This window comes from Herpailurus yagouaroundi, unplaced genomic scaffold (assembly GCF_014898765.1).
Source record: "Herpailurus yagouaroundi ecotype Mexico unplaced genomic scaffold, PumYag 159, whole genome shotgun sequence".
NCBI lineage: Eukaryota > Metazoa > Chordata > Mammalia > Carnivora > Felidae > Herpailurus > Herpailurus yagouaroundi.
In genome coordinates, this window is record NW_024412400.1 from 16,686,316 (window position 1) to 16,713,753 (window position 27,438).

The 27,438-nt window shown below is 36.7% G+C and overlaps 1 protein-coding gene across 4 annotated transcripts in view; it reads left to right on the plus strand.

Moving 5' to 3' along the window:
• Positions 1-25,312, plus strand: part of NGLY1 (N-glycanase 1) — a 64,628-nt gene extending 39,316 nt beyond the window's left edge. For 2 of the 4 annotated variants that reach the window (XM_040480029.1, XM_040480032.1), the window contains 8 exons: positions 1,881-2,103; positions 6,225-6,346; positions 7,319-7,464; positions 9,837-9,947; positions 11,228-11,392; positions 15,443-15,628; positions 23,751-23,928; positions 24,299-25,312. In XM_040480029.1, coding sequence (XP_040335963.1) covers positions 1,881-2,103; positions 6,225-6,346; positions 7,319-7,464; positions 9,837-9,947; positions 11,228-11,392; positions 15,443-15,628; positions 23,751-23,928; positions 24,299-24,474 — 1,307 coding nt within the window. In that variant the 3' untranslated portion in view covers positions 24,475-25,312. The remainder of the gene's footprint in view (positions 1-1,880; positions 2,104-6,224; positions 6,347-7,318; positions 7,465-9,836; positions 9,948-11,227; positions 11,393-15,442; positions 15,629-23,750; positions 23,929-24,298) is intronic. The other 2 variants (XM_040480030.1, XM_040480033.1) reach the window with 2 other exon arrangements.
• The last annotated feature ends 2,126 nt before the right edge of the window (positions 25,313-27,438 follow it).

Genomic DNA, 27,438 nt, shown 5'->3' on the forward strand with positions numbered 1-27,438 from the left:
GACTTCTTTTATGGACTTTGAATTTATCTAATGGGTTTGCTAATATTCTTTATAGATTTATAGAAGTTCTATATATGTTCTGCGTACTTTTCTTTGTTAAACATGTTACTTTTTTTCTCCCAGTGTTCTTTGCTTAATTTCATGTAGTATATCTTTTGAAATTCATGTTACAAAGTTAATATAAGAAAATTTATTTTTTTTCCATTAATTTTACAATCTGCATCTTGCTTAAGAAGGCCCTTCTACACCACAAAGCCATAAACGTGTTCTTTTGTAATTTCTGCCTTTATAGTATTCCTCCTCTCAGTATGTTATGTAAATTCTGTTGTACCCAAATCATTTTTTTTTTATTTAAAAAAAATTTTTTTAACGTTTATTCATTTTTGAGAGGCAGAGAGAGACAGAGCATGAGTGGGGAAGGGGCAGAGAGAGGGAGACACAGAACCTGAAGCAGGTTCCAGGCTCCAACCTGTCAGCACAGAGCCCGACATCGGGCTTGAACCCACAAACTGTGAGATCATGACCTGAGCTGAAGTCGGGTGCTCAACCTACTGAGTCACCCAGGCGCCCCCCAAATCATTTATTGAATCGTCCATCCTCTTAGAACTACTTTGAAAGGCTAACTTCATCAGACATTATGTATCACTTAGAAATCTATTTTTCAGGAGTCTTCCTTTGTTTCAGTAATCTACGTTGTCTATTTTTCACCAATATCACAATATTTTAATTATTTTTGTGATTTTGTAATGTGTTTTGACATGTATTAGATGAATTTATCTTATTGTTCTTACTCAAAGTTATGTTGACCATTTTGTCTTTCATGTGAATTTGCAGTTTGTCAAATTTTATGAAAGATTACTTTATAAATTTTAATTACATAAAATTTGTAATTATTTTTAATTTTAATTGGTATTACATTAAATTACAGATTAATTAGTAGGTAATTAACAACTTTAGAATATTGTTTTCCCATCCGGGAACATAATCTGTTTCTAGCCTTTATAGTCTCTAGGTTTTTGTATAATACAGTTTTTTTCTATTTTGAACTATATCAAACAGAAATACAAAAACACCTATGACCAGCATTGAACTTTATTAGATCTTAACATTATGCCATATATTTCCTTCAAGTATGTTTTATTATCACTTCTTAATAATAAAACATGAAAAGATAGAAATGAGAACTCCCTAGATATGTCTTCTAGATTCATTTCTCCTCTCCTTCCCTTCTTTCCAAAGATACCACAGTCTTGAATATGATCAAGAGAAATCTTTTTAAAGTAGATATAATATTAACAGGCCATACATACCTGCTGGGGTTGTTACATACATTGTAGGCATTGTTCTCTTTTTAGTTGATGTGTGGTGAGTGGCTACAGATAGATTACATTGTGTAGTTGAAAGACTAAGAAAAGTTGATAAGGTGATTTTTTTTAGGTGTCTGGAATTCTCTGATTTCTGCTTGTGATTTTGTGATTGTTTCATGTTTACTGGTATATATACCTGATAAATTGAATATAGTCATTTTTAAATATTTTTATGAATCAGAATGATTTTCTTACTTCCCTGTGTTTCAAGATCAATTCCACATTAACCATAGTTCCCTGAGAGGTGGTTATGTTCAGCTCACTTTAGTACATAATGTCAGTTACAGTGGTAAATGGCATACTGCTATAAATGTGCAAGGCATTATGTCGTATTTCATCCTGATTCACGATATGCTGACAGTTCTTTTCTTGCATCATATTTGAGAATACCTTTTAGATCATCTTATATTTTCATATATTTCAGCTCCATATTTTAGAATAAAATATGTGTGTGTGTGTATTTTTAGTTTTTGTCAGCTTCAGATCTTACTTGGTTCTGTTTTAACTTCTCAGGTACTGATGTAAGTGAAGAGGATTTTCTTCTGCTGGAGCTTTTACACTGGTTTAAGGAAGAATTTTTTCAATGGGTGAATGACATTTTGTGCAGCAAATGTGGTGGCCAGACTAAGTCTAGAGGTGAATCATTATTTCCCAATGATGATGAACTGAAGTGGGGCGCAAACAGAGTAGAAGATCATTACTGTGATACATGCCAGTTCAGCAATCGATTCCCAAGGTGAGTGTCCCCTGGACAGTAAAGTCAGAGTGATCTCTTAATGGAATGGTTAGAAAATAATTTTTATTAAATGAGCTTTTTAATTATTAGAAATATATTCCTCTAAGACAGAGGTCAGCAAGCTATGGCTGGTAGGGTAAGTCCAGCCCACATCCTATTTTTGTAAATACTGGAACACATTTATTCTGATTTGTGTGCTTATGGTCTATAACTCCTTTCACATTATAATGTCAGGGTTGAATACTGGCAACAGCAGCCATATGGCCTACAAAGTCTAAAGTAATTACTGTCTTAAAATTTTTTTTGATTGTTTATTTATTTTTGAGAGAAAGAGATGGAGAGAGACCGAGCACAAGCAAGGAAGGGGCAGAGAGAGAGAGGGAGACACAGAATCCAAACCAGTTCCAGGCTCTGAGCTGTCAGAAAGAGCCCAACATGGGTCTCTAACTCACAAACCGTGAGATCATGACCTCAGACAAAGTTGGACACTTAACTGACTGAGCCACCCAGGCACCCCAATTACTGTCTTTTTATAGGAAAAATTTGTTTACTCTTTCTCTAGCAAATATTGAGTGTAGAGGCACCTGGATGGCTCAGTCAGTTAAGCATCCAACTTGGGCTCAGGACATGATCTCATGGTTCATGAGGCTCACTGCTGTCAGCTTGTGAGTGCAAAGCCTGTTTCAAATCCTCTGTCCCCCTCTCTCTGCCCCTCCCCAGCTTGGGCTCTCTGAAAAATAAATAAATTAATAAATTTAAATAAATAAATAAAGTGTGGTCTTAGCACATTTAATGCTATAAATCTTTTTTTTTTTAATATTTTCTTTTAAGTTTCTTATTTGAAAGAGACAGCATGAGTGGGGGAGGGGCAGAGAGTGAGTTGGGAGAGAGAATCCCAAGCAGTCTCCACGCTGTCAGTGCAGAGCCCAACATAAGGCTCTCATGAAACTGCGAGATCATGACCAGAGCCGAAACCAGGAGTCAGTTGCTTAACTGACTAAATCACCCAGCTGCCCTAATGCTGTAAATCTTGTATTGTTCTTTTAATTACATAACTTGTAACTTTCTGATAACTTTATTAATAATTGATAGCACATAAAAATAACACTAATGACATTAATAATACTACTGATACATTGTGATAGTAAACACAATGAGGTACATAAAATAATCATCAGATGCTAATATGGAAGGTAGAAGTATAATGCCATCATATTAACGACAGAATTTTAATCAGGTGCCTTCCCCACCCAATCTAATGTATCCTCATTATTTAAATTTTAAACTAAGGAAGTTTGCACTTTTCAATTAACTTTTTTCATCCTTTAATTCACAAGCCTCTTATCAGATTTTTTAAATTGGCAATACTTATAAACATTGGCTGTATCATCAGTCAAGAAAAGATACCAAGTTTTGAAATACCTCATTTTGGACACATAGGGACTTAGTTTTGTCCTACATATAGAGTTGGGATGATGAACAGTATTAATTCTAGGCTAAGCTGGTTATGCAACTTGGCACAAGTAGTATATAGAGGAGGCATAGGATGTGCTAATTCTGCCACTGTTACTGCTTCATGTAAATTTACATCTGTTTTTGGGGCGCCTGGGTGGCTCAGCTGGTTGGGCGACTGACTTTAGCTCAGGTCATGATCTCGCAGTTTGTGAGTTCGAGCCCCTCATCGGGCTCTGTGCTGACAGCTCAGAGCCTGAAGCCTGCTTCAGATTCTGTCTCCCCCTTTCTCTCTGCCCCTCCCCTGCTCACGCTCTGTGTCTCTCTGTCTCTCAATAATAAATAAACGTTAAAAAAAATGTTTTTCTAATTTACGTCTGTTTTCAATTACTTTTAATTATGTTGGTCATAAATTTATTTAAATTAAGTAGTTTAATGGCATCTGTTTAAGACAAACTTATCATTGCAAAGCCAATTCATTCATGCAGTGGTTTCCTTCTACAAGCTTATGGCCAACATCTGTGCTCAGCTAGGGCACTTTTCTTGCTTAGCTTTATCAGTGAAATCCTTCTCAATGCATTATGCAAAATTTGGTGTTCTCCAGTTTTATGATTATTTTATAATTACAGTAACTTTTTAAAAGATTGTGGCAAACATCTTTCAAAAAATAATTTCCAAATTAGCAAGCACCTTTAAGTGGTTAAGAAGAAAAAAGTTCCATCAAAAAGATCACTCTACAGTATAGTAGTATTTAATTTTTTTAAAAATTTTTTAATGTTTTTATTTATTTTTGAGACAGAGAGAGACAGAGCATGAGCAGGGGAGGGGCAGAGAGGGGGGGAGACACAGAATGCGAAGAAGGCTCCAGGCTCTGAGCTGTTAGCACAGAGCCCGACGCAGGGCTCGAACTCACGGACTGTGAGATCATGACCTGAGCCGAAGTCGGACGCTCAATGGACTGAGCCACCCAGGCGCCCCCAGAATAGTAGTGTTTTAAGTAGAATTGAGTTCACTTAAGTTTTAAAATCTTTACTGAGTAGTTTGTTAAAGTTGTTTACCTTTTAAATACATGAGCTAATTATACCACTTGTTAGAATAATACTAATGCTTTAAGCAGATTTCCTAGAGAATCTCTGCCTGTCCAAATCTTATCTGTCCTTCAGGTCCCAGTTCAAATACAAACTTTGCTCCCAACCACACTCTGTAACACTAAATCTGACCTGTTGTGTATGGTTTTGTCACATTCTGCCTTCTTCCTGTTAATGCCTGTAAACTCCTTTAAGGCTGTACCACTGTTGAACCATTTTCCACTATAGATTCTAACACAATGCCTCATATATTCTAGGCTCTTTAATCATTATTTAAGTATGTGAAATGAAGCTAATATAAAATTGTATGTCAACTGTATTTCAATTAAAAATAATTTTGGGGATGGGGACAAAACACAAGAGACTTAAATACAGAGAACAAACTGACGATTACTAGAGGGCTATAGGTGGGGGGATGGGCTGAATGGGAAGGAGCACTAAGGAAGGCACTTGTTGGGATGAGCACTGGGTTTTATATAAAGGGGATGAGGGGCGCCTGGGTGGTGCAGTCGGTTAAGCGTCCGACTTCAGCCAGGTCACGATCTCGCGGTCCGTGAGTTCGAGCCCCGCGTTGGGCTCTGGGCTGATGGCTCAGAGCCTGGAGCCTGTTTCCGATTCTGTGTCTCCCTCTCTCTCTGCCCCTCGCCCGTTCATGCTCTGTCTCTCTCTGTCCCAAAAGTAAATAAACGTTGAAAAAAAAAAATTTAAAGGGGATGAATCACTGGAATCTACTCCTAAAATCATTATTGCACTATAGGCTAACTAACTTGGATGTAAATTAAAAATAAATAAATAAATAAATAAATAATAATAAAAAAGAAAAAACCAAAAAATTAATTTTTAAAAATGTGAAATTAAGAAATGTTGCTGTTTAGCACAGAGGTAATATAAATTGTTTAAACTATTGATTATGATAATGAATCAAGGTTTTTCTATGGTTATTTTATTTTATTTTCAAATTTCTGGTGAGTTTAATCTCATACCATGCATGTAATATAAAGCTAATAATGGGACTGTAGTGAAAAAGCAAGCCATGATGTTAACCACAATTAGGAATGAAGTTCCATATAGTACATGATTAAAAAGCAAATATTAATAAAGGTACAAAATCAGCAAAACCACAATACATTTGAGTAAAATGCCAGCAAGATACCATTGCTTATTAACACAAAATAATACTTCAGGAAAAACTGACAACGAAACATAACAAACTTAACTGAATCCCAGTGTTATGCTCATCGTTTTAAAAAAAAGCAAATACTTTACCAGGAGCAAGACAAACTAAATTCTAAAAGAAAACATACTTCAGTGAACATTAAAGCTATAGGACAAGTCCCCCGAATGTACAAAACTATCATAAAAGCTTTAATCTTCACCCTCAGACCGTAAAAATACATAATCTTCAGGGCCGGGTAAACAGAACCTGAAAATCCACCACCATTGCCAGAATCCCAAGGATCCCCTTCATTACTGGAACTCACTGCAGTACAGATTGAGTCGGCCCTACGTGCAGAACACCCCCTTTCAGTCTCTTTGCAGAGTTTGGTTGCAAAGTTGATAACTATGGTTATTTTTAAACAGGTATAATAACCCTGAGAAACTTTTGGAAACGAGATGTGGACGGTGTGGCGAGTGGGCCAATTGTTTTACGCTGTGCTGTCGAGCCTTAGGGTTTGAAGCTCGCTATGTTTGGGATTATACAGGTACGGAATGTGGTGTGAGCGAAGTAGTAGAGCTGTGCACACTTCAGGTTTGGGTTTACAGTCTGGGCTCATCGCTTTTTGTCTATTACTTTCTGGCCTTGTCAGTCTGAGCTCCCATTTGCCTTCTGTAAATAACACTAATACCAACTTGTAAGTTTTTTGTATAGAGTTGTACACCTACCGTTTTGCCTGGTACTTTAAACATGGCCTGTAAACATTCTTTTATTAACCATTTACCATGACATTTGTAACAGTGCTTTTTCTGTATGAGTAATAACATGTAATATGCTGTAGAAACCTTTATTTTTGTAGAGATTAGTATAAAAGACATAGTAATCTTAAACCTCAGTATACAAAAAAAATTAATAAAAGCCATGTGAAATTTATGTTGTTCTTATTTAGAAATGATTTATCATCTACACGTTAAAAAGTTGTTTTCCTTGTTCTTAGAATTTTGTGTTTCTGTTGTTTTGTAGGATAAAATGAAACCTTCACTTAAGAGTTACTGTTCTCTTACAGTCAAATATAGAACATCAATAGCCAGAGATCCTTTGGGAGGCCTCCTACCTGTTCTGAGTCATAAACGTCAAGAGAGACTGCAGTTTCCAAAGTGGCATTAGCTCCACATTAGCAAAAGCTGAGGCCCATGTTTCTGATGCCGTTGTTCAATATGTTCACCTTTTTAGAGTTATGGTTCACATAATTTTTAATGACACTTAAAACTAACCACCTTAAAGGACATTTTCCAAAAATATTTTTAAGGGTTTCAAAGAGAGAAATGAAAACAAATGTTCTGGAGTTTTGTGTGCCCCAAAATGCTCAGTCCTATTAGCTAAAATTTAGACTGTTAGAAATTATTATATGATCCTTATCTTAGCAGTTTGTATGTAGTTGTTGGAAATCATTCTGGTTTTATAAACTTAACTTTTATATTCTTTCTTCCTGCTGTTTTCTTGTGTCTTACTTGAGTAGACCATGTCTGGACAGAAGTCTATTCACCTTCTCAGCAGCGGTGGCTGCACTGTGATGCATGTGAAGATGTCTGTGATAAGCCACTCCTTTATGAAGTAGGGTGGGGCAAGAAGCTTTCCTATGTCATAGCATTTTCTAAGGATGAGGTAAAGCATAAGAAAAAAAGGGTTTTTTCTAAGAATAAAGTAGAATTTCTTTCCTTTTTGGACAGCTTTTGAAGATATATTTGACATATAATAAGCAGCATACATTTAAAGTGTACAGTTTAATAAATTTTGTCACTTGTATGCACCCATGAAATCATCTTTGCAGTCAAGATAGTGAACATATGCACTGTATCTGGAAGTTTCCTTATGTCCTTTGTTATCCCTCGTTTTTGCCCCTCTTTAGGCAACCATGGACCATGGATCTGCTTTCTCTCGCTGTAGATTTCTAGGTTGTCGTTTTGGTTTTTTTTTAGTGTTTATTTTTTTTGAGAGAGAGAGCATGCAAGCAGGGGTGGGGGTGGGGGGAGAGGGAATGAGAGAGAGAGAGAGAGAGAGAGAGAGAGAGAGAGAGAATCCCAAGTAGGCTCCACTCTGTCAGCACAGAGCCTAACATGGGGCTCAATCTCACAACCGTAAGATCATGACCTGAACCCAGATCAAGAGTCAGACACTTAACCAACTGAGCCACCCCAGCATCCCATTTCTAGAGTTTTATATAAAATGGAATTAATACAATATTATGCTCTTTTTGGTGGGCGTGATCTGGTGTCTTTTTCTCAGCACAATTATTTTGAGATTCACCCATGTTATTCTCATGTATCAATAATTTATTATTTTTATTGCTGAGTAGTATTCCATTGTATGCATGTACCCTAGTTGAGGGGCATCACCTGTTGAGGGGCAGTTAGATAATTTCCAGTTTTTTAGTATTTCAAATAAAGTTGCTGTAAACACTTAAACACAAGTCCTTATATTGCCGTATGCTGTCTTTTCTCTTTGGTAAATGCCTAGAAGTAGAATGACTGAATCATATGGTAGAGCCATAAGAAATTGCTAAGCTGTTTTCCAGAATCATGTGCCGTTCTGCATTCTCACCAGCAGTATGAGAGTTGTCAGTTTCTCTGCATCCTTGCTAACACTTAGTGTGGTTGTCGGTATGTGAGATGGTATCTCATGGTGGTTTTCATTTGCATTTCCCTGATGACAAATGATGCCAGGTATCCTCTTGTGTGCTTATTTGCCATGCATCCTCCTCTTTGTCCATTTTTTTTTAAGTTGGGTTGTTCATTTTTTTATTGTTGAGTTTTGAGAATTCTTTATATATTCTGCATGTAAGTCGTTTTTCAAATAAATGCTTTGCAAAGATTTTCTCCTTGTCTGTGGCATGTCTTTTCATTCTGTTACAGAGTGACTTTTGAAGAGACAAAATTGAGAAAGTCCAGATTATCAATTTGTTCTTTCAGGGATTGTGCTATTTTCCTTTTAAAATGAGGTATCGTCTGCATATAATGCTATATAGTTGCACATATACAGCATAACGATTCAGTATTCGTATAGATGATGAAATGATGGATTGTGCTTTTTGATGTTATATCTAAGCAAGTTTTGCCTAGCCCAAGTCAGAATGATTTTTTCGTGTGTTTTCTTTTAAAAGTTTTATACTTTCAGTTTTACATTTGGGTCTGTCATCCATTTTGAGTTAATTTTTGTGTATAGTACAGTGTGTGGATCGAAAGTCATTATTTGCCAGATAGATGACAGATTGTTCTAGCATCATTTGTTGAAAAGGTTTTCTTTTTTCCATTGACTTGTTTTTGTACCTTTGTCAAAAGTTAGTTATTTGATATAAATTTAATACAGTAAAAATGGAAAAAGTTTTTATTAGTTGAATATTATGAAATTAACTTTGTAGATAAGTTTTAAAAAGCTAAGTATTCTGAAAATCTCATTTTATCAGTCTTTCTTGGAAGTATACCTGTTAGAGCAGTGCCTGGGTGGCTCAGTTGGTTAAGCGTCCAACTTCAGCTCAGGTCTTGATCTCACAGTTTCTAAGTTTGAGCCCCGCATCGGGCTGTGTGCTGACAGCTCAGAGCCTGGAGCCTGCTTTGGATTCTGTCTCCCTCTTTCTCTGCCTTCCCCCACTCACGCTCTCTCTCAAAAATAAACAAACATAAAATTAAAAATATATATACATGTTAGAAAATGAATAAAAAGCATATTTTTTATTTTTCTCTGCAGGTTTTAAAATTTCAAGCAAAGGATAGCATTTTAAAAATCTATTTAAGAATTCTGTACATTCTAAGAGCACCTGGGTGGCTTAGTCAGTTAAATGTCTGACTCTGGATCTCAGCTCGGATCTTCATCTCAGGGTCATGAGCTAAGCCCCCACTTTGGCTCCAACGTAGGCATGAGGTCTACTTAAAAAAAAAACAAAACAAAAAAAAAAAACAGATAAGAATTACAAACGTTCTAGACAGCAGATTAAGGTTGATGGTTGTAATCTTGTCAACTGTTGTATTCTGTAATTTGAGGTGGTTGATGTCACTTGGCGATACTCTTGTAAACATGAGGAGGTAATCTCCAGAAGAACTGAGGTTAAAGAAGAATTACTTCGAGAAACTATTAATGGACTTAATAAGCAGGTATGGGTATTTGTCATTTTTGAGAAGACATTTGAAGTTTTTTATATAATCAAGAATGGCCAGTTTTTAACCCATTGAAGTTCTTAAAGTAATAGCATTACTTTGCAAGCAAAAGTATTTTAATATGTTAAATGTCTTTTCGTTCATTGACAATTTTGAGGACCCTTTTAAATATTGTGAGTGTTTTATGCATTAAATTGTCACATCTCAAAGTTTAGTGAAACAAAATTTCAATGTATGTAATACTAGGCATCAAAAGTATGTTGCTTTATTTTTCAAAGAAATTATGTCTTGAATATAATTACACACACTTGTCCAAGTGTGGAAACTTTTGAGACAAAGCACAGGAAATTGTTAACAATGACTACTTTTGAAAAGAGGAACTGGAAGTTCAAAAAGGAAGATTCGGTTTTTATTTTATATCCGTTTGGTAGTATTGAAATTTTTTACTATTACACACGTGTGGGTTCTTCTGTGATTTAAAAGCCAGACCATCAATTTTGTTTCTTGGCAGGCAGTTAGAATCACCTTAACCCGGTGGTTGAGATTCAGGGTGAAGTTTCCATCTGTTTGGAATTTCACCTTCTGATGTGCAGCCCTTCAAAGATCCTAAACTGAATATCTGGAGTATTAACTAGAGCTTCTCACCTTGAAATGTTCTGAACTCCGCTGTATTTACTCCACAGTACTGTGATTCTGTAAAAATTCTGCTGTGTTTTTCAGCACGTTAGCTGTCATTTTGTGCTTGGCTTCTCTCCCTCTTTAGCTCCTACCAGTTAATAATTGGCAAATGCCTGGAAGGGAAAAGAGGTGGAGCGTGTTCAGTTCACCTCAATTCATTTCTTTCCTTGGGATCTTAGCTTCTACAGCTGTGCTTGCCTTGGTAGCCTTCTGTTGCATTTAAACAGGGGTTTGTTTGTGTCTGCATGTAATGTTTTGCCCAGCTTTGTACCTTTTCTCAGTAGGACAGTTGGTCTGACACAAGGTAGTCTATTGTAGCTGGAAGCAGAAATTGCCACCTTCATTTTAAATGTAGGACAGTAAAGATCATGAAGAGTTGGATATGGATCTTAAATGATTTCTTCACATAACATTTGTAAAATTATTTTCAGTTTTCCACAGTGACCTATTACTTTTCCAAATAACTACATGTGAACAAAAAGTTGGTTACGTCTGTCAGGATCCCATTAAAATATGAATGTTTTAAGTACACACTTGCTTAGAGATGGACCTCTGCACTTCCCTAATCTTAATGACTTTTTTTAAAACATGAATTACAGAGGCAAATATCTTTGTCGGAAAACAGAAGAAAAGAACTTCTCCAGAGGATAATCGTGGAACTTGTTGAATTTATATCTCCCAAAACCCCTAAGCCTGGAGAACTTGGTGGAAGAATATCTGGGTCAGTGGCTTGGAGAGTAGCCCGAGGTGAAATGGGTCTAGAGGTATTTAATTCATTATAGCATCATAATCTTTTCACTTGACTGCTTCCTATAGTGTGCTCTTTACTTACAGAAAAATGCATTCGCCAGGACCTTTCAGTTAACTTTTTACAGTAATTGTGAAAAGACATAAACGTTTGAAGAGAAGCAATAATTGATTGACATAGTATATTCACATGCAGGAGTAAGGAAAGCATTTTAAAATGGGATTTTCCTATGTAAATTTTTAGTATAGTATAACTGTTACTAAAGTACATACAGAAAAAATGCACAAATTATAAGTGTGTATAGCTTAACAAATTTGTGCAAATTGAGCATCCATGTAACCACCAACCAGAGTGGCAGATAGGCCACCAGAATCCCAGGAATGGCCATGAGTTCCCTTCCGGTCACTTCTCCCACCACTAAGAGTATCCATTATCCTGGTTTCTAACCTCGTAGATTGATTTTGCCTATTATTGTGCTTTATGTAAATGGCATTGTACCATATGTACTCTTTGGTGAGGAGTTTTTTTCTTTTAACATTACTTCATGAAATTCAGACTTGTTGCTGCATGGTTATGGCACATTTTTTCTCACTGATATATAATAATGTATAAATGCAGTTTATCCGTGCCACCATTGATGGGCATTTGAGTTTCTAGGTCTTGGATGTTAAAAGTTGTACTGCTGTGAACATTTATATACATGTTTTCAGTGAATGTATTTATGCATTTGACTTTGATGTATACCTAGGAGTGGAATTGCTAGGTCATAGAGTAGGAGTATGTTCAGTTTGGGTAGATATGGCCAAGCAGTTTTCCAAAGTGGTTGTGCCAGTTTACACTCTGACCAGCAGCAAATGAGAGTTTGTCACATATTTGCCTGTAGTTGGTATTGTCTTTTTCATTTTAGCAGTTCTGGTGGTGTGTAGTACTATTATATTGTGGTTTTACCTTGCATTTTTGCATTTACCTTGATGACTAATGAAGTTGAATGCCTGTCCTGTAAATTTTTGGATATCATCTTTTGGGAAGTGCCTGTTTAAGTTTTTCAAAATAAGATTTTATACATTTTAGAAAGGCTTGTTTTACCTTTTTAGAAATTTTTTTATAGTACAATGAGACAAATAATAGAATCTGGATAATTCAGTGAAGGAAAGTGTTTATTTCTTGTTATTTACTTGCCTGTATCTGTTATTGGCTAGAAATGATCATTGCTGCTGTGATTACTATTGCCAAATTTATATTAAGACATTCTCTCTTGATTAATGTCCCCAAATTAAATAATGAACAATGGACATATGCCTGTAGTTAGGGGCTAGGTGAGAAGCAATGTGTCTGTAATGAACAGTAAGAAAGTACAGTAGACTGTCCCTTGCCCTTAGGGAACTTAAAGTTGACTCATAAATGTCTAAGAAGGTATGTAATGAAAAATGCTTGGAAAGAAAATACCCACCACAGTATCATATCAAACAATTCCAAACAAAATAGAGTTTTATATCTACTTTTTCTAGATTTGCCATTGTTGCAACTGATTTCTCCAATAAAGGAATATGTCCCAAATGGGTTAATTATCCCCAGTAAACTTTATGTTTGCTTTTTAATTTACTTCATCATCTTTAGGAAGCAGTTGGAAGGGTTGGTTCAGCCATAGAATTACACGATCTAAATTCAACAGATAATTCAAATCACTGCTGATGCAGTGCAAGTTACAAGTATAAATCTAAATGAAGCCAATTTAAAAGAGCTAATTTAATTCACAGCTGTGTTCAATTTAAATAAAACGTCGATATTATTTAGGTCTTTATTCTTTTTTCTTTTTATGGATGGATGTGCTTCCTCTTGTATGGCATATAAGTTGATTAAACTTTAAAAATATGAATTGGGTCATATGCCTGGATTGTCTTCCCTTTTGAAAATTTTTTTTAAAACTTCTGTTACTGGAGACCATTAGGGTCATGGATTTAAAAAATCATTTTCCTCTTTAGAAGTAGATGTTCATTTTAAAAGTTAATTGAAAAATGTTAGTCCTAAAAAATTATGGAACTCTACCTTGAAATCATTTGGAAAAAGAAGGAAACATTGGTGATATCATTTCAGAAAGAAAAGTTTATCTTAATCTTAGAATTAAAAGATTTTATGAAATATTAATGTTATTCTGAATCTAGATTATTCAGTTGCATACACAATTATGTTCAGTAGCATAAATATTTTTCTTTTCTCTTTGGTAATTAGTTATCCTTTGTTAAATAGTAGATAATGCTACTTTTGAATTTTATTTCCATTGAGTTTATGTCAGCACCCTAAAATATTTTTGATAAAGAAGAAAAGAATTGGGGAGTTTTGTTATATGCTTGTTTTGAAGTTATAATCCGTAATTATAAATCAATTTCTAAAAATAAGCTGCTTTTTTTTTAAACCTTTTTAACAGTGATATTCATAGGTTCTACTAGGGAATTCTGTTTTTCATACATTTTATACTACTGTTTAATAATTCCAACAGTGATATATACACACACAAACATTATTTTTTCTCTTTTTGTTTCTAAGATGTTTTCTATTTTGCTTATTGATTGTTATGCATTTGAAGTTTTCATATTGTTTAATACCTAGTACCCAATGTTTAACAAGAAAGCATTGCCTACTATTTTGATTGATTAGCAAATACTGTGGCAAGACACTGACACAGACTAGAGCACTGGTTCTCAGTGGTGGTTGATTTCGCCTTCCAGGGGATTTTTGGCAATGTCTGGAGACAATTTTGGTTGTCACATCTGGGCGGAGGGGTGCCACTGCCATCAAATGGACAGAGGCCTGGGCTGCTGCTAAACAACCTGCAATGTACTGGGCATCCCTTACTACAAAGAATTAATTGTCTGGCCCAGATGCTACTATGCCCATGTCTAAAGGACAGGGACCAGTGTTTTAGTGGCATATAAAGATGTGGGATAGGGGCGCCTGAGTGGCTCAGTCAGTTGAGCGTCCGACTTCGGCTCAGGTCATGATCTGACAGCTTGTGAGTTCGAGCCCCACGTCGGGCTCTGTGCTGACCGCTCAGAGCCTGGAGACACAGATTCTGTGTCTTTCTCTCTCTCTCTGCCCCCTCCCCCGCTCACACTCTGTCTCTGTCTCTCAAAAATAAATAAATATTAAAAAAAAAAATTTTTTTTTAAGATGTGGGATAAATGTATCATCTTTCTCAAACTTTAGATTCACTCAGTGATTTCAGATTTCTAGGGATTGATTTTCATTACAATAAACATGGATTTATTTGGGGGCTAGGATGCAAATTTTTCCTGGAATTTTAAGGTAAAACATGAACTTCACACATGTAGAAGTTTGTTTCAAGCTATGTATCCCAGGCACTCTCCTACCTTAGAGTATCAAGAAAGGACACTGATGAAATGGCTTTGAGGCCTGAAAGAAGAGAAAGAATCAAGTATATGGAGAGTAGGAAAACAACATTCCAGATAGCAGGAACAGCATGTCAAGACCCTGAGGCAGGAACTAGCTGGACCTTTTTGAGGAGCTAATGGAAGACTACCATGAGATTGGTTTGAGAAGTAAGCAGGGAATAGATCATTTAGAGCCCTGTTAGCCTTGGTAAAGGTTTGGAGTTTAAGTACAGTGGGAAGTCATTGGAGTGAGCTAAGCAAGAAAGTGACATATCCCAATTTACATTTCTAGAAAATCACTTTCATTACTATGTGGAGCTTGGATTGGAAAGGTAAGAGTTGATAGCTGGGAGTCAACTTTAGGAGACAACTGAAGGAGTCCAGTTTGGAGATGTTGGTGATAGAAATGAACAAAAGTAAATGAATTTAGGTTGAACATAAATCACAACAATATAAATCAGAGCTATGGTTTATACGTCTCATTTTCTGTTTAGTAATTTTTGGAGCTATATCCACATCATACTAATCATATTTAACCTATAAAATGTTTTCCAAATTTTTTAATGGCACCAACTCTTCATTTTCAAGTTGAAGGAATCTCTTAACCACTGGATGTAGCAGTTCTTCATATATAGTCTTCCATTATGTTGAAAAACTAATTCTGCTTTCTTTTTAAGAGAAAAGAAACCCTGCTCATTCCCTCTGAAAATGAGAAGATTTCCAAACAGTTCCACCTTTGTTATAATATTGTGAAAGATCGTTACGTCCGAGTTTCAAATAATAATCAAACCATTTCTGGATGGGAGAATGGTGTGTGGAAAATGGAATCCATATTCAGAAAAGTTGAAACAGACTGGAACATGGTAATTTCCTGCATGAAGCTGTTTAAAAACTTTGTCATTGTTTTTAAACAAACATAGATTGGCTTCATTTTTCAGTTGTGTATAATGTGAAAACTGATATATCAAAAGTACTTTTAGTAATCCTTAAACCTGTAAAAGAAAATCCTGCTCCCAACGTTTAATCAGAAGTCCATAAGACAGTTGTGCATTTATATCAAGGAAGCATCCATTTTCATCAAAGAGGCTGAATTTAATTCATTCATGGGGAAAAAGAATCACATATATGACCAACTTGTGACTGGTTTTTTGCATGAATATATAAAATACATTGTTATTTAATCCTTTCACAGATACTTGTTGATTGCCTACTAAATGCACATTTAATCCAAAGTCCCAAGAGCTAAGCATTTAACATGCTTTCATTTCATAAGAATGTGGATGATTGAACAGTAATACTGGCTATTTCTTCTTTGTGTCCTGAAAAAGAAAGAAATGGATGCCGGACTATAGTATTTCACTTATACCAGCTTGCACATTGTTTTCACATGTTCCCAGTTAATAGTAAGAGGCTTTGCTTTTAAAGTGTCCTACCACTTAGACACACACCAAAAATAAACTCAAAACTATTCACATGACCTCAGCAGATCTAACCATATTATTGATAGATTTTCATAGGAATTAGTGAACTTAGAGGGAGCTTTTAAAGTTAACTTGCCAGGATGTTTGGGAAGGGAAGTTGCTCATTTGCAGGACACATTGGCTAGATTTAAAGAGCGAGTCACAGGTTAGCAGCTGCTAGTGTATAGGAGCATCTACAATATGCTTGTCACCGTACTAGGCATTAGTCAGAGTGCAGAAGACGTAAGGGTAAGATCCCTGCTTTTTTTTTTTTTTTTTCCAGTCATAAGTTTTTGTTGTAAAATTTACCTTGGTGCTTGTTTTGGTGACCTTTTTAAATTACACTAAGAATAACTTGCCAACGTTAATAAAATTATATAAATTATTCCTCTTGAGTTAAAGAAGAACATAAAAAATAGAGCAAGGTGAAAATTTAAATTTTAAGATATGTATATCTATAATTGATTATACAGTTAATGAGGAAGGGTAAACTTCTCTGGAAGACTATCCTTAGCCTGAAGGTTCTTCTGAACAGAAAGCAGGATAGGATAGACATGTTATTTATCCAAGGACTAAGCTGTCATTGCGGAACTAAAGAAAAAGTATGCCTTTTTCCTAACCAGCAGTGTTAATGGAGAAAATTAATGGAAAAAAAACAATGACATGCTGCAGAAGATGTGATGTGATGAGAAGCAGGTCGATTCTGTCTTATTCACTCATTTGTTCATCAGCAAACATTTACTAAATGTCTGTTATGTCAGGCATTGTTCTTGGCTCCATGGATAAAAAGATAAAGATACGGTTTCTGCCCTCACAATCTAACAGGGAAAGCCGAAGCACAAACAGCCATCTTACCCAGGATGCAGAGTGCTATAATAAGGATATCAACACATTGCTATGGAAACACCAAGGAGGGAGTAATTAGCTCTGGCTGTGGGAGTTGGGGATAGCTCTGTAGAGCAGGAGACATTTGAGCTGGACGCTGAAGGATGAGTAGGTGTTCATAAAGCAAGGGAACCGTAGGGGAAAAGCATAGATTACATGGCATGTTTTGAGTTCTCTAAATAGACCATTGTGCCCAGAGGGTATATTGTATGAGTAAGATTTAAATAATGTAAGTGAGATGCAGAGGCCATTAAATAAAAAAAGGCTCCTAGTCAATTAAAGTTTATGCCTTGATTTACCTTTACAAGGGGTATCACTTTTTAAAAGTTGAATGAATCTTTGTCCAGTTATAATATTTAATACTAAATGAAGAAAAATAGTTGAATCTTAATTACCCCTATAGAGTCTAATAACTCAGAAGTAATATATTGCCATTGAAACATTGAATTTTCCACCTAGAAATAAGTCAATATTTTTAGTTTTGTACTAGCATGTTTCCAATTAGGGATTCTCTAGGTCCACTAAATAGAAGAAGAAACCTAACCTACCTATTTCCCACCACACCTTTCCTCAGTAACCTCCAGCCTGGAATCATGACAGCACATGCAGCCTGCTCTCAGATATTTAGAACAGATTCTTACCGTCTCAAAGAGCTAGTCTCCCAGGTACACAGAGACTTACTAAATTTTACTACTTAGCAAATACATTGTTCAGTGATGTCTAATTTGGAAGAAATATAAAAAGCTGAATCAAGAAAACCAGTATGCCTTTTAGGAGGCAGGTGACAACACCTTGATAAAAGTGTTAATAGCTTCCTAACTAGTCTTTCTGCATCTGCTCTGGTCCCTTGATAGTTGTTTTCCATGGTGTAAGGCAGAAAAGCATTTTCCAAACCCTAGTCATTACTGAGTGATCTTAGGACAAGAAACAACTCAAGTCTCTTCTGAGTCTGGCCTCTGCCTTCTTGGCCTCACCTTGCTCCATGGTACCTTCTTGCTCTGCATTGCAGCTGCATTGCCCTTCTCACCTCTCCACAGGACTTCTTTTACTTTCCTTTTTGTTAGATTCACTTATTCCTTTCCTTCGAGCTTGGTGTAAGCCTCACTCCCTCCAGTCCCAGCTAGCTGGATTCATTTCTCCCTTTATTTATTCACTGTACCATGTACCCCTCCTTCTTGACATTTATTCAACAAATATAATAGATTATTTGTCTCTATCCTACCAGATTGTAAACATTCTCATAGAAAAGACTTTGTCTTTCTACTCCCTTGTCCTCTCAGTATGCATCTATCTAGCATAGTGCCTGAGAAATATTTAGTAAAGATGGCTGGATGCAAGAAAGAATTTTTGAATGTATATGGCGTAAATTCTATACCACCCTCAAACTGTGTAGGGTATCAAAAATAATCTATCTTCATTTGGATTGCCCCTTGCATGTTTTTTAAGTACTTTGCATTTTTGCAAAGTATTGTTTTTGTCAGTAGAGTCATTTTAGCACTTTTTGGGGTATGGCATTAGTCATTAGTCATTCAGTAAGTGTGCATTGTCAGACATTGTGCTTGGATGTGATATGATGTGCTTGGATGTGCTTGGACATGATGTAATGTTAAATTAAGAGTCAAGCATCAAGGTGAGCTTAGACTAGTGAAGGAAGAAGACATGGACCAGCTGTTTAGATTGGTGAGATGACTGGTAGAAGAATATGGGTCTGTATATGACTCCAAGGGAGAGAAGACAGAAGGAAGAGCCACTCTCCCTTCTTGAGTCAGAGATGACCTTGCAGAAGAACTAATATCTGAATAGGCTTTTAGAGAAGGAGGCAGTGGACGAGTTTCTCAGTGTGGAGACAGGATGTAGAAGGAGCATGAGATAGAGCATGTGCAAAAACACTGAGGTGAGAAACGTCTGGTATATTCAGGGGAAAGTAGTAGGGAATATGGAGGAGAATGGTGGGAAATGAGACTAGAGAGGTAAACAGTAGTCAAGTTCCAAGGACTTTGATTACCTTGCAGTTATGTAACAGGAAACCACGAGAGATTTCAGACAAAGGAAGGATAAGATCACACTAGTGATCAGAGGTAATTCAGAGGCTGCTGGTAGGAGAAATAGACAGAGTATAGAAAGATACTAATGCAGTGGGGACTGACCGATTCATGTTTGACTTCAGTGATAAAATGGAATAACCGAAATAAGATTAATGAGCAATACCACCCAGTCTATAAGTATTAAATTAAAATCTCTTGAAATATAGCTGTTCTTTTAGGTATCTGTAGGCATGACTAACTGTAGAGTGCTGCACAGTAAACTTAATTAGAGTTCATCTTGACAGGCAAAACAGAAGAATCATTTTAAGAGTATAGTGAAGAACAGCTTCAACAGTGCAGCACAAACCTCCGGAAAACCATAACAGTGGACAAAACAGCCTGGCATGTAGTAATCAGACACCCTTTAAGTGAAGATCTGTAGGATGTGAAATACATAAAACATAAAGAAGCTGACATGCAAATTGTTCTCAATCTTGAAAATAGTGGTTACAGCCATAATCCAAAGGACAAGTTTACATTGTGTACATTGTTAGGGGCAAAGCTTAGACTTTCCAGCCACAGACAGACTGGTTTTGTTCTCACCCACAGGTTGTGATCTGCCTGTTCTGTGTGTGCCTTACAGTTGCCAAAAAGGGACAGGGATAGGTCACCGGAGGGAGGGGTGGGGTGCTGTGTAGATTTCGGGTCTGTGGAAGGAAAACTCCATGACTTCTGATTTTATTGTCCCTGCTGTGAAAGTGAGGTGGCTCAGTAGTCCCTGAAATTGCAAGACCAAGCAGGTACAATTTGCCCACAGCAAGTGATACCTATGCATTAAAAAACCAACATCCAAAAATTTGTCTAAGGTAACACTCAAGAAGTTAGAAGCAACCAGTAGTTACAAAAAAAATGGTTTGTTTTTTCATCTAGACAAAACAATTGAATATTTGAGAGCTTATAAAATGCTTTTTTCTCCTAAATAAATTATAAGTACTGGTTCTGTTGCTATTATACAGAGAGGACTACGGTTGGGTGTTTATATAAATCTTACTGTTTTGGCATATTTCAAATGATCAAACTGAGTATACATATGCTTGGTAACTTCTACCTCTAAAAACACTGAGTTAGGGGTGCCTGGGTGGCTCAGTCGGTTGGGCGACCAATTTTGGCTCAGGTCATGATCTCACACTTTGTGAGTTCGAGCCCTGCGTCGAAACTCTGTAAGTATAGTTTTAAAAGTAAAATGTAAGGGAAAACTGTAAGTATAGTTTTAAAAGTAAAATGAAAGTATTCGTGAGGAAATGTTAGGCTGACAGCTCAGAGCCTGGAGCCTGCTTCTGATTCTGTGTCTCCCTCTCTCTCTGCCCCTCCCCCACTCATGCTCTGTCTCTCTCTCTCTCTGTCTCAGAAATAAATAAATATTAAAGTAAATAAATTAATTAGTTAAATAAAAATGCTGAGTTAAAATAACTTGGTTAAAATGGTACAGAAAATATAATGTGAGAAAAAAGTGACATGAATTTTCTTTTTTTTTTTTTTAACATTTTATTTTTTTATTTTTTTATTTTTTCAACGTTTTTATTTATTTTTGGGACAGAGAGAGACAGAGAATGAACGGGGGAGGGGCAGAGAGAGAGGGAGACACAGAATCGGAAACAGGCTCCAGGCTCCGAGCCATCAGCCCAGAGCCCGACGCGGGGCTCGAACTCACGGACCGCGAGATCGTGACCTGGCTGAAGTCGGACGCTTAACCGACTGCGCCACCCAGGCGCCCCGAATTTTCAATATCAGTAGTCTTTTATTTCCATATACTGTTTCTTTAGCCTGGGAGACCTTTTATTTTTTCACAATGTGTTTGAATGTTTATTTAAGCATTTAAGAGTTCAGTGTGAATTCCATCCTGTCCTTTAACTTTTTTGGTCTTAAAAACTGATGCCTTTAGGACTGAAAAATGTAAATTATAGAACAAGCAGTTCTGTCAGACATGTTCAACAGCTATTGAAAACCTTCTTATGATAGTTAAAGTTGTGGCCCAGACCCCCTTGGTATAATTAAGATAATTCTAATCTCGGGGCACCTGGGTGGCTAAGTCGGTTAAACATCCAACTTCAGCTCAGGTCATGATTTCACAGTTTGTTGGTTTGAGCCCCACACCGGGCTCTGCGCTGACAGCTCAGAGCCTAGAGCCTGCTTCGGATTCTGTGTCTCCCTTTCTCTCTCTGCCCCTCCCCTGCTCATGTTCTCTCACTCTCTCAACAACAAATAAACATTAAAAATTAAAAACAAAAAAAAAAAGTTCTGGGGGTAAGCTAGAAATTTGAAATTACCCTAACGTCAATCTTTCGTATTTTACGTCCACACTTTGGCAAGGGTGGGACGGGGGAGGGGGAGCTTTTATTAGACTACTGAGCTCTAAAAAGACTTAAAACATAAAATATATATATGTATATATATATAGAGAGAGAGAGAGACATATGTATATATATAGAGAGAGACATATATACGTATATATGGAGAGAGAGACATAAATTTGAATGTATTTGTTTGTCTTAAGATAATTTTCCCCTAGTCTTTTCGTTTCTCTAGCCACCTTTCTTCCAATAACTGTTTGGCTCATCTTTTCCAGATAACCCCCTTTACTAGCCACTCCTTTCAAAGAGTAATTAAGCTACAGATAATCCCTGTAAATGGCCAGGAGTTTAGGTTTAATGCATGAGCCAGTTACTTGCTGTACATCCTAGACCATGCAAATGATAGGAAGGAAGTGAGCCTTTAAAAACATTAATTAGCATGAATAGACACTTCTCTAAAGAAGACATCCAGATGGCCAACAGGCACATGAAAAGATGCTCAACATCACTCCTCATCAGGGAAATACAAATCAAAACCACACTCAGATGTCACCTCACGCCAGTCAGAGTGGCCAAAAAGAACAAATCAGGAGACTATAGATGCTGGAGAGGATGTGGAGAAATGGGAACCCTCTTGCACTGTTGGTGGGAATGCAAACTGGTTCAGCCGCTCTGGAAAACTGTGTGGAGGTTCCTCAAAAAATTAAAAATCGATCTACTCTGTGACCCAGCAGTAGCACTGCTAGGAATTTACCCAAGGGATACAGGAGTGCTGATGCATAGGGGCACTTGGACCCCAATGTTTATAGCAGCACTCTCAACAATAGCCAAATGATGGAAAGAGCCTAAATGTCCATCAACTGATGAATGGATAAAGAAATTGTGGTTTATATACACAATGGAGTACTACATGGCAATGAGAAAGAATGAAATATGGCCCTTTGTAGCAACGTGGATAGAACTGGAGAGTGTTATGCTAAGTGAAATAAGCCATACAGAGAAAGACAGATACCTTATGTTTTCACTCTTATGTGGATCCTGAGAAACTTAACAGAAACCCATGGGGGAGGGGAAGGAAAAAAAAAAGGTTAGAGTGGGAGAGAGCCAAAGCATAAGAGACTCTTAAAAACTGAGAACAAACTGAGGGTTGATGGGGGGTGAGAGGCAGGGGAGGGTGGGTGATGGGTATTGAAGAGGGCACTTTTTGGGATGAGCACTGGGTGTTGTATGGAAACCAATTTGACAATAAATTTCATTAAAAAAATAAATAATAAATAAAAACATTAATTAGGCAGTTGGAGAAAGATGAGCATAAAGTCATGACTATTCATGGTAAGTGCAGTGTAAATGAGGAAAGGGTTTTTTTCCAGACTTATTTCAAAGAAATACATGATTATTGTGTGAGTTTGAACATCAGGGATAAGTGATTAAAGAGTCAGATTCTTGGGGCACCTGGGTGGCTCAGGACTGTCTCTCTCCCTCTCTCTCTGGCCTTCCCCTGCTTGCTGTCTATCTCTCAAAATAAAGATAAACTTTAAAAAATATATATTTTTTAAGAAGTAAATAAAAAGAGATTCTCGGGGGTTGAGCCTGATTGAAATGGAGTTACTGTGAAAGACCAAGGCTGTGGATGTCAATGTTAATGTCCACATCTTCTAGAATGTAGATGAAACTATGCAAGGAAATGAGCTGAAAGCAGCCAGTAACCTTGGCTGCCTTAAGTAGTATACATTTAAAGTGGTAAGGATCACTGATAATGAAGGAATGGGGGCATACTATTTGAAGAGGCAAGCATGAATACTACCTTTTAAACCATTACTTAGCATTGACTGAGTTATTTTCTTGACTTCTCACTCTAAAAAAGCTTGTCTGAAAATCCACACTTAGAAAAGAAGATATAGAATAATTGCATTTAAAAGGATTCTTCATTTTCAGCAGGACTTCTCCTAAAGTTCATATTAAATAGCTGGGCTTTACTAATTTAAAAAAAAATAAGATTTACCAAAATTTGGTTAGCATGCACCCCTTAGCAATGTACTTAACGGGGCACCTGTATCCAAGTTTCTTTCTTCCAGAGCAAAAGATGCTGTAGGAAAAACTGCTGACAAGATGAGAAATGTTACCAGTAAAAATCTCAGTGGGAAAAAACTAGGTGTTCAGAGCATCTGTATTATAGTACCCTATGACAGTAAGACTTTGACTACATGTGTTTTCTACACGACTTTATTATTTCTGACAGTTCTTGCTCTCCCTCCTCCTTTGTAGGTATATTTAGCCCGAAAAGAAGGATCGTCTTACGCTTACATTTCCTGGAAGTTTGAGTGTGGGTCAGTTGGCTTCAAAGTAGATAGCGTTTCCATTAGAACGAGTAGTCAAACCTTTCAAACTGGAACAATACAGTGGAAATTGCGATCTGACTCAGCACAAGTAGAACTGTCAGGCGGTAAGCATTTGGAGAATTAATCACGATGTATATAGTTAACACTCTGAAGAATAATCGTACTTACTTGAGGGTTCCATACCCAAGAGCCATTCGTACTCTGCAGTAAAAAATTTAAAAAAAATTTAATTAAAAGTTGTATAACCTCATTCTGATAGAAAGGCTTACGTTTTTTATTGTGAAACACAAACAGATGAAGAAAGATTATTTCTTTGTTTCAAAGGACACATTCCCTCCCTAAGGAATCATTGTATTTATTTTTTAAGGGTTGGTTTTTACCTACGTGTTAGGCATATAATATATATAAGCTATTTCTTTATATTCTTTAAATTACCAAAAGCAGAGTGTTAATTTTTTTTTTTTCCTCCAACAGATAAAACTCTTCGCTCCTATCATGATTTTTCTGGTGCCACTGAAGTTATTTTGGAAGCAGAATTAAGCAGAGGAGATGGTGTTGTTGCTTGGCAACATACTCAGCTGTTTAGACAAAGCTTAAATGACCATGAAGAAAATTGTTTGGAGATAATTATAAAATTCAGTGACCTTTGAGAACCTGAACATTATAGAAAAGCTGACAATAATCAAAGATTTACTGTGTTCTAAAGTAGTCTGTGGGTTCAGTGCATGCTTAGTTGGCTATTTACTACCCTCTGCTAGCCTATTTCTTTGGCTAGCTGTCCATCATGTACCCCTCAGGAAAATATATCTTTGTACTACGGACCATCGAAACCTTGAATTAAAAGCTCCCTTCCATATGTGACTGTAATTTGAAGTAAAGTCTTATTGCCTCAATATGAGATTTTAATCTAAAAACTGTAAGTATAGTTTTAAAAGTAAAATGAAGGTATTCATGATGAAATGCTATTCATGATTATGATATAATCTTAAGCTAATAGTAATTTGACATTTTTTGATTGGCCATTAATTTCTTCATAAATAATTAGGTTTCCTAAGATTTTTAATTTTTAATAAATGTGAAAGTATAGTATCTCATAAGTTATAATGCATGAACATTTTTATGATTGTAAATACATAGGCATTTAAGAAATAAAATGAATTATTTTGTCGTATCATTTTAGTGGTTACTTTGACTAAATAAGAATCTTTAATAAGTATGCTAAACATTGAAAACTGCTGGGATAGATAAGAGTTATGAAAACATTTAACACTGGCTGCATAAATTCAGAGATACATTATAAATCCATGTGTAGACACTTTAGAATATGCTTTACTTTGGAGTTTACTTTTGAGTATTTCTATCTACCTCATTGAATAAATATCTGTTCTTGTCTTTGAAACTGTGTAACTAGATTATGCAGTACATGCTGTTTCAAGAGTTTTTGGTGTGTTCCATGTAACCTCTCCAATTAAATGTATTAAGCATTTGTGTGCAAGTGTGGTGATAGTGCTAAAGGAGGCAGTGGTGAGAAGGGTAGGCTCCTGTCCTCTCACTATCTTTGTGATGTTCTACAAAGCGAGTTCTCAATCTTTTTTTTTTTTTTTTAATTTTTTTCCGCTAATGTTTATTTTCGAGAGGGAGAGACAGGGCGCGAGCAGGGGAGGGGCATAAAGAGAGAGAGACACAGAATCCAAAGCAGTCTCCAGGCTCTGAGCTGTCAGCCCAGAGCCTGATACAGGGCTCGAACTTACCACAAGATCATGACCTGAGCCGAAGTCGGGCACGTAACCGACTGAGCCACCCAGCACCCCGAGTTCTCAACTCTTCATACAAGAAAAGTACGTTCTCAGAGATTCTCACTCTGCAACTCGTAGGACAATCATATGCATTATTAATAATGCACTAAGATCCTGAACAAAGGTCTTATATTTGCTTTTTAATTGTAGTCAAACTGTTGAGGATCAGTTTCTTGCTAAAAAGTTACATTTCAAAAAAATTTTTTGTATTATCTAAAGTGATTTATTAGTAAGTCTTAAATATTAGGAAGTTTTCTGGAATTCTCCCTCCTGAGTCAGCTTCTTGTCGTGGTCAAATACATAAAGTGGAAGAGACTTGACTCTTACCTGTCTTGAGGTGTCTGCTGTTGGCACATGAGTATTGTGATGAGCAGGTGGACCAACCCTCTTAACCTTCGTGAGAAAACCTAGAGGTTGGCAAGCAGCTTTGTAAAGATGGTAAGAAAAATGTCAGTACTTAACTGAATGTATCTCATTTGTGAAAAGGTACGTTCGAATTTTTACTGTGGCTTTAAGCAGAAAAATGATGAGTTCAAATGTCGGATTTTTATAGAGTTGCAATGTTGAAGAGGAAAAGTAGTTGCACCTTTTTTAATATTTATTTTTGAAAGAGAGAGATGGAGAGGGGCAGAGAATGAGGGAGAGAGAGAATCCCAAGCAGGCTCCATGCTGTCAGTGCAGAGCCTGACACGGGGCTTGATCTGACCATGAGATCCTGACCTGAGCCAAAATCAAGAGTCGTACCCTTAACCGACTATGCCACCCAGGTACCCTGTTGCACACTTTTAAAAAATGTATCCCTTGAGAGTCTCAACCCCAAGGGTATCCAACACATACTAACAGATACTACACAGAACATTTTGGAAATAGTACAGAAGTTTTGGGACGAAACAATTCTCAGGGATGTGTGTATAAAGCTAAGTGACCGTCAACCGGTAAGGCAAAGAAGGGCTGCAGTAGGACAGGCCCCTTCCGTACTGGCACGGAAGTAGAGCACGGTTTATGCAGCAGTCGCTTATGGTCTGCTCACTTAGAAGTATGCCGTGTGCTGTGCCCAGAGTGCACGCCAGAGCGCTGAGGGCATAACTACACCACCTTCTTGAAACCGGGGCCGGTCAATGAGCCCTCTCCTGCCACTGCTCATTGTTTAAAATGGGTTTCTACTTTGGTGTCAGGTCAAATCCCATCATGATGAATTTTACAGACAGTCTGCTTTGTATGACAGTGGGTTTGGGTGGCGGGGGCTGGGGGGAAGGTTAAAAAAGTACTTGTGCTGGAATTCACATTCTCAAGATACACAAGAAGCCACAGCTGATAAAACACAATTTTATCAGTTCACAAGGAAAAGAAGTGCCTCACGTTGAAGGAGGGCTAAGAGAACAGTGTATCATGGACTTGGGGGATAGGAAAGGTTGTTTGTGATAATTTAACCCAGACTTCTCACTTTTCACTGAGGAAACTCAAACCCAGAGAAGTTAAATGACCTAAGCAATGAGTTGCTGTTTTAGTAGGTGTTTCATAAATAATAGATACTTCGATGGGAATATTCAAGTTGAGTTGTTAAAATTCACACTAGAACCAATGATTTTTCTAACTACAGTTCAGCTTTCCTGGAGAACAAATTTATTGTAATTTGATGATACATTGTACTAGATATGAATGCTTCAGTGTTTGTGTAATAATTTGTAAAGATTTTTTCCTCTGTAACAATAAATTGCATTTTGATTTTATAGTCCAAGTGAATACACTCTTAGAAGCTAATAACTCTGACTCAGGTGGCATTCTTTCCTTAAATACTCCTGGGGGAAGAACAAGAAT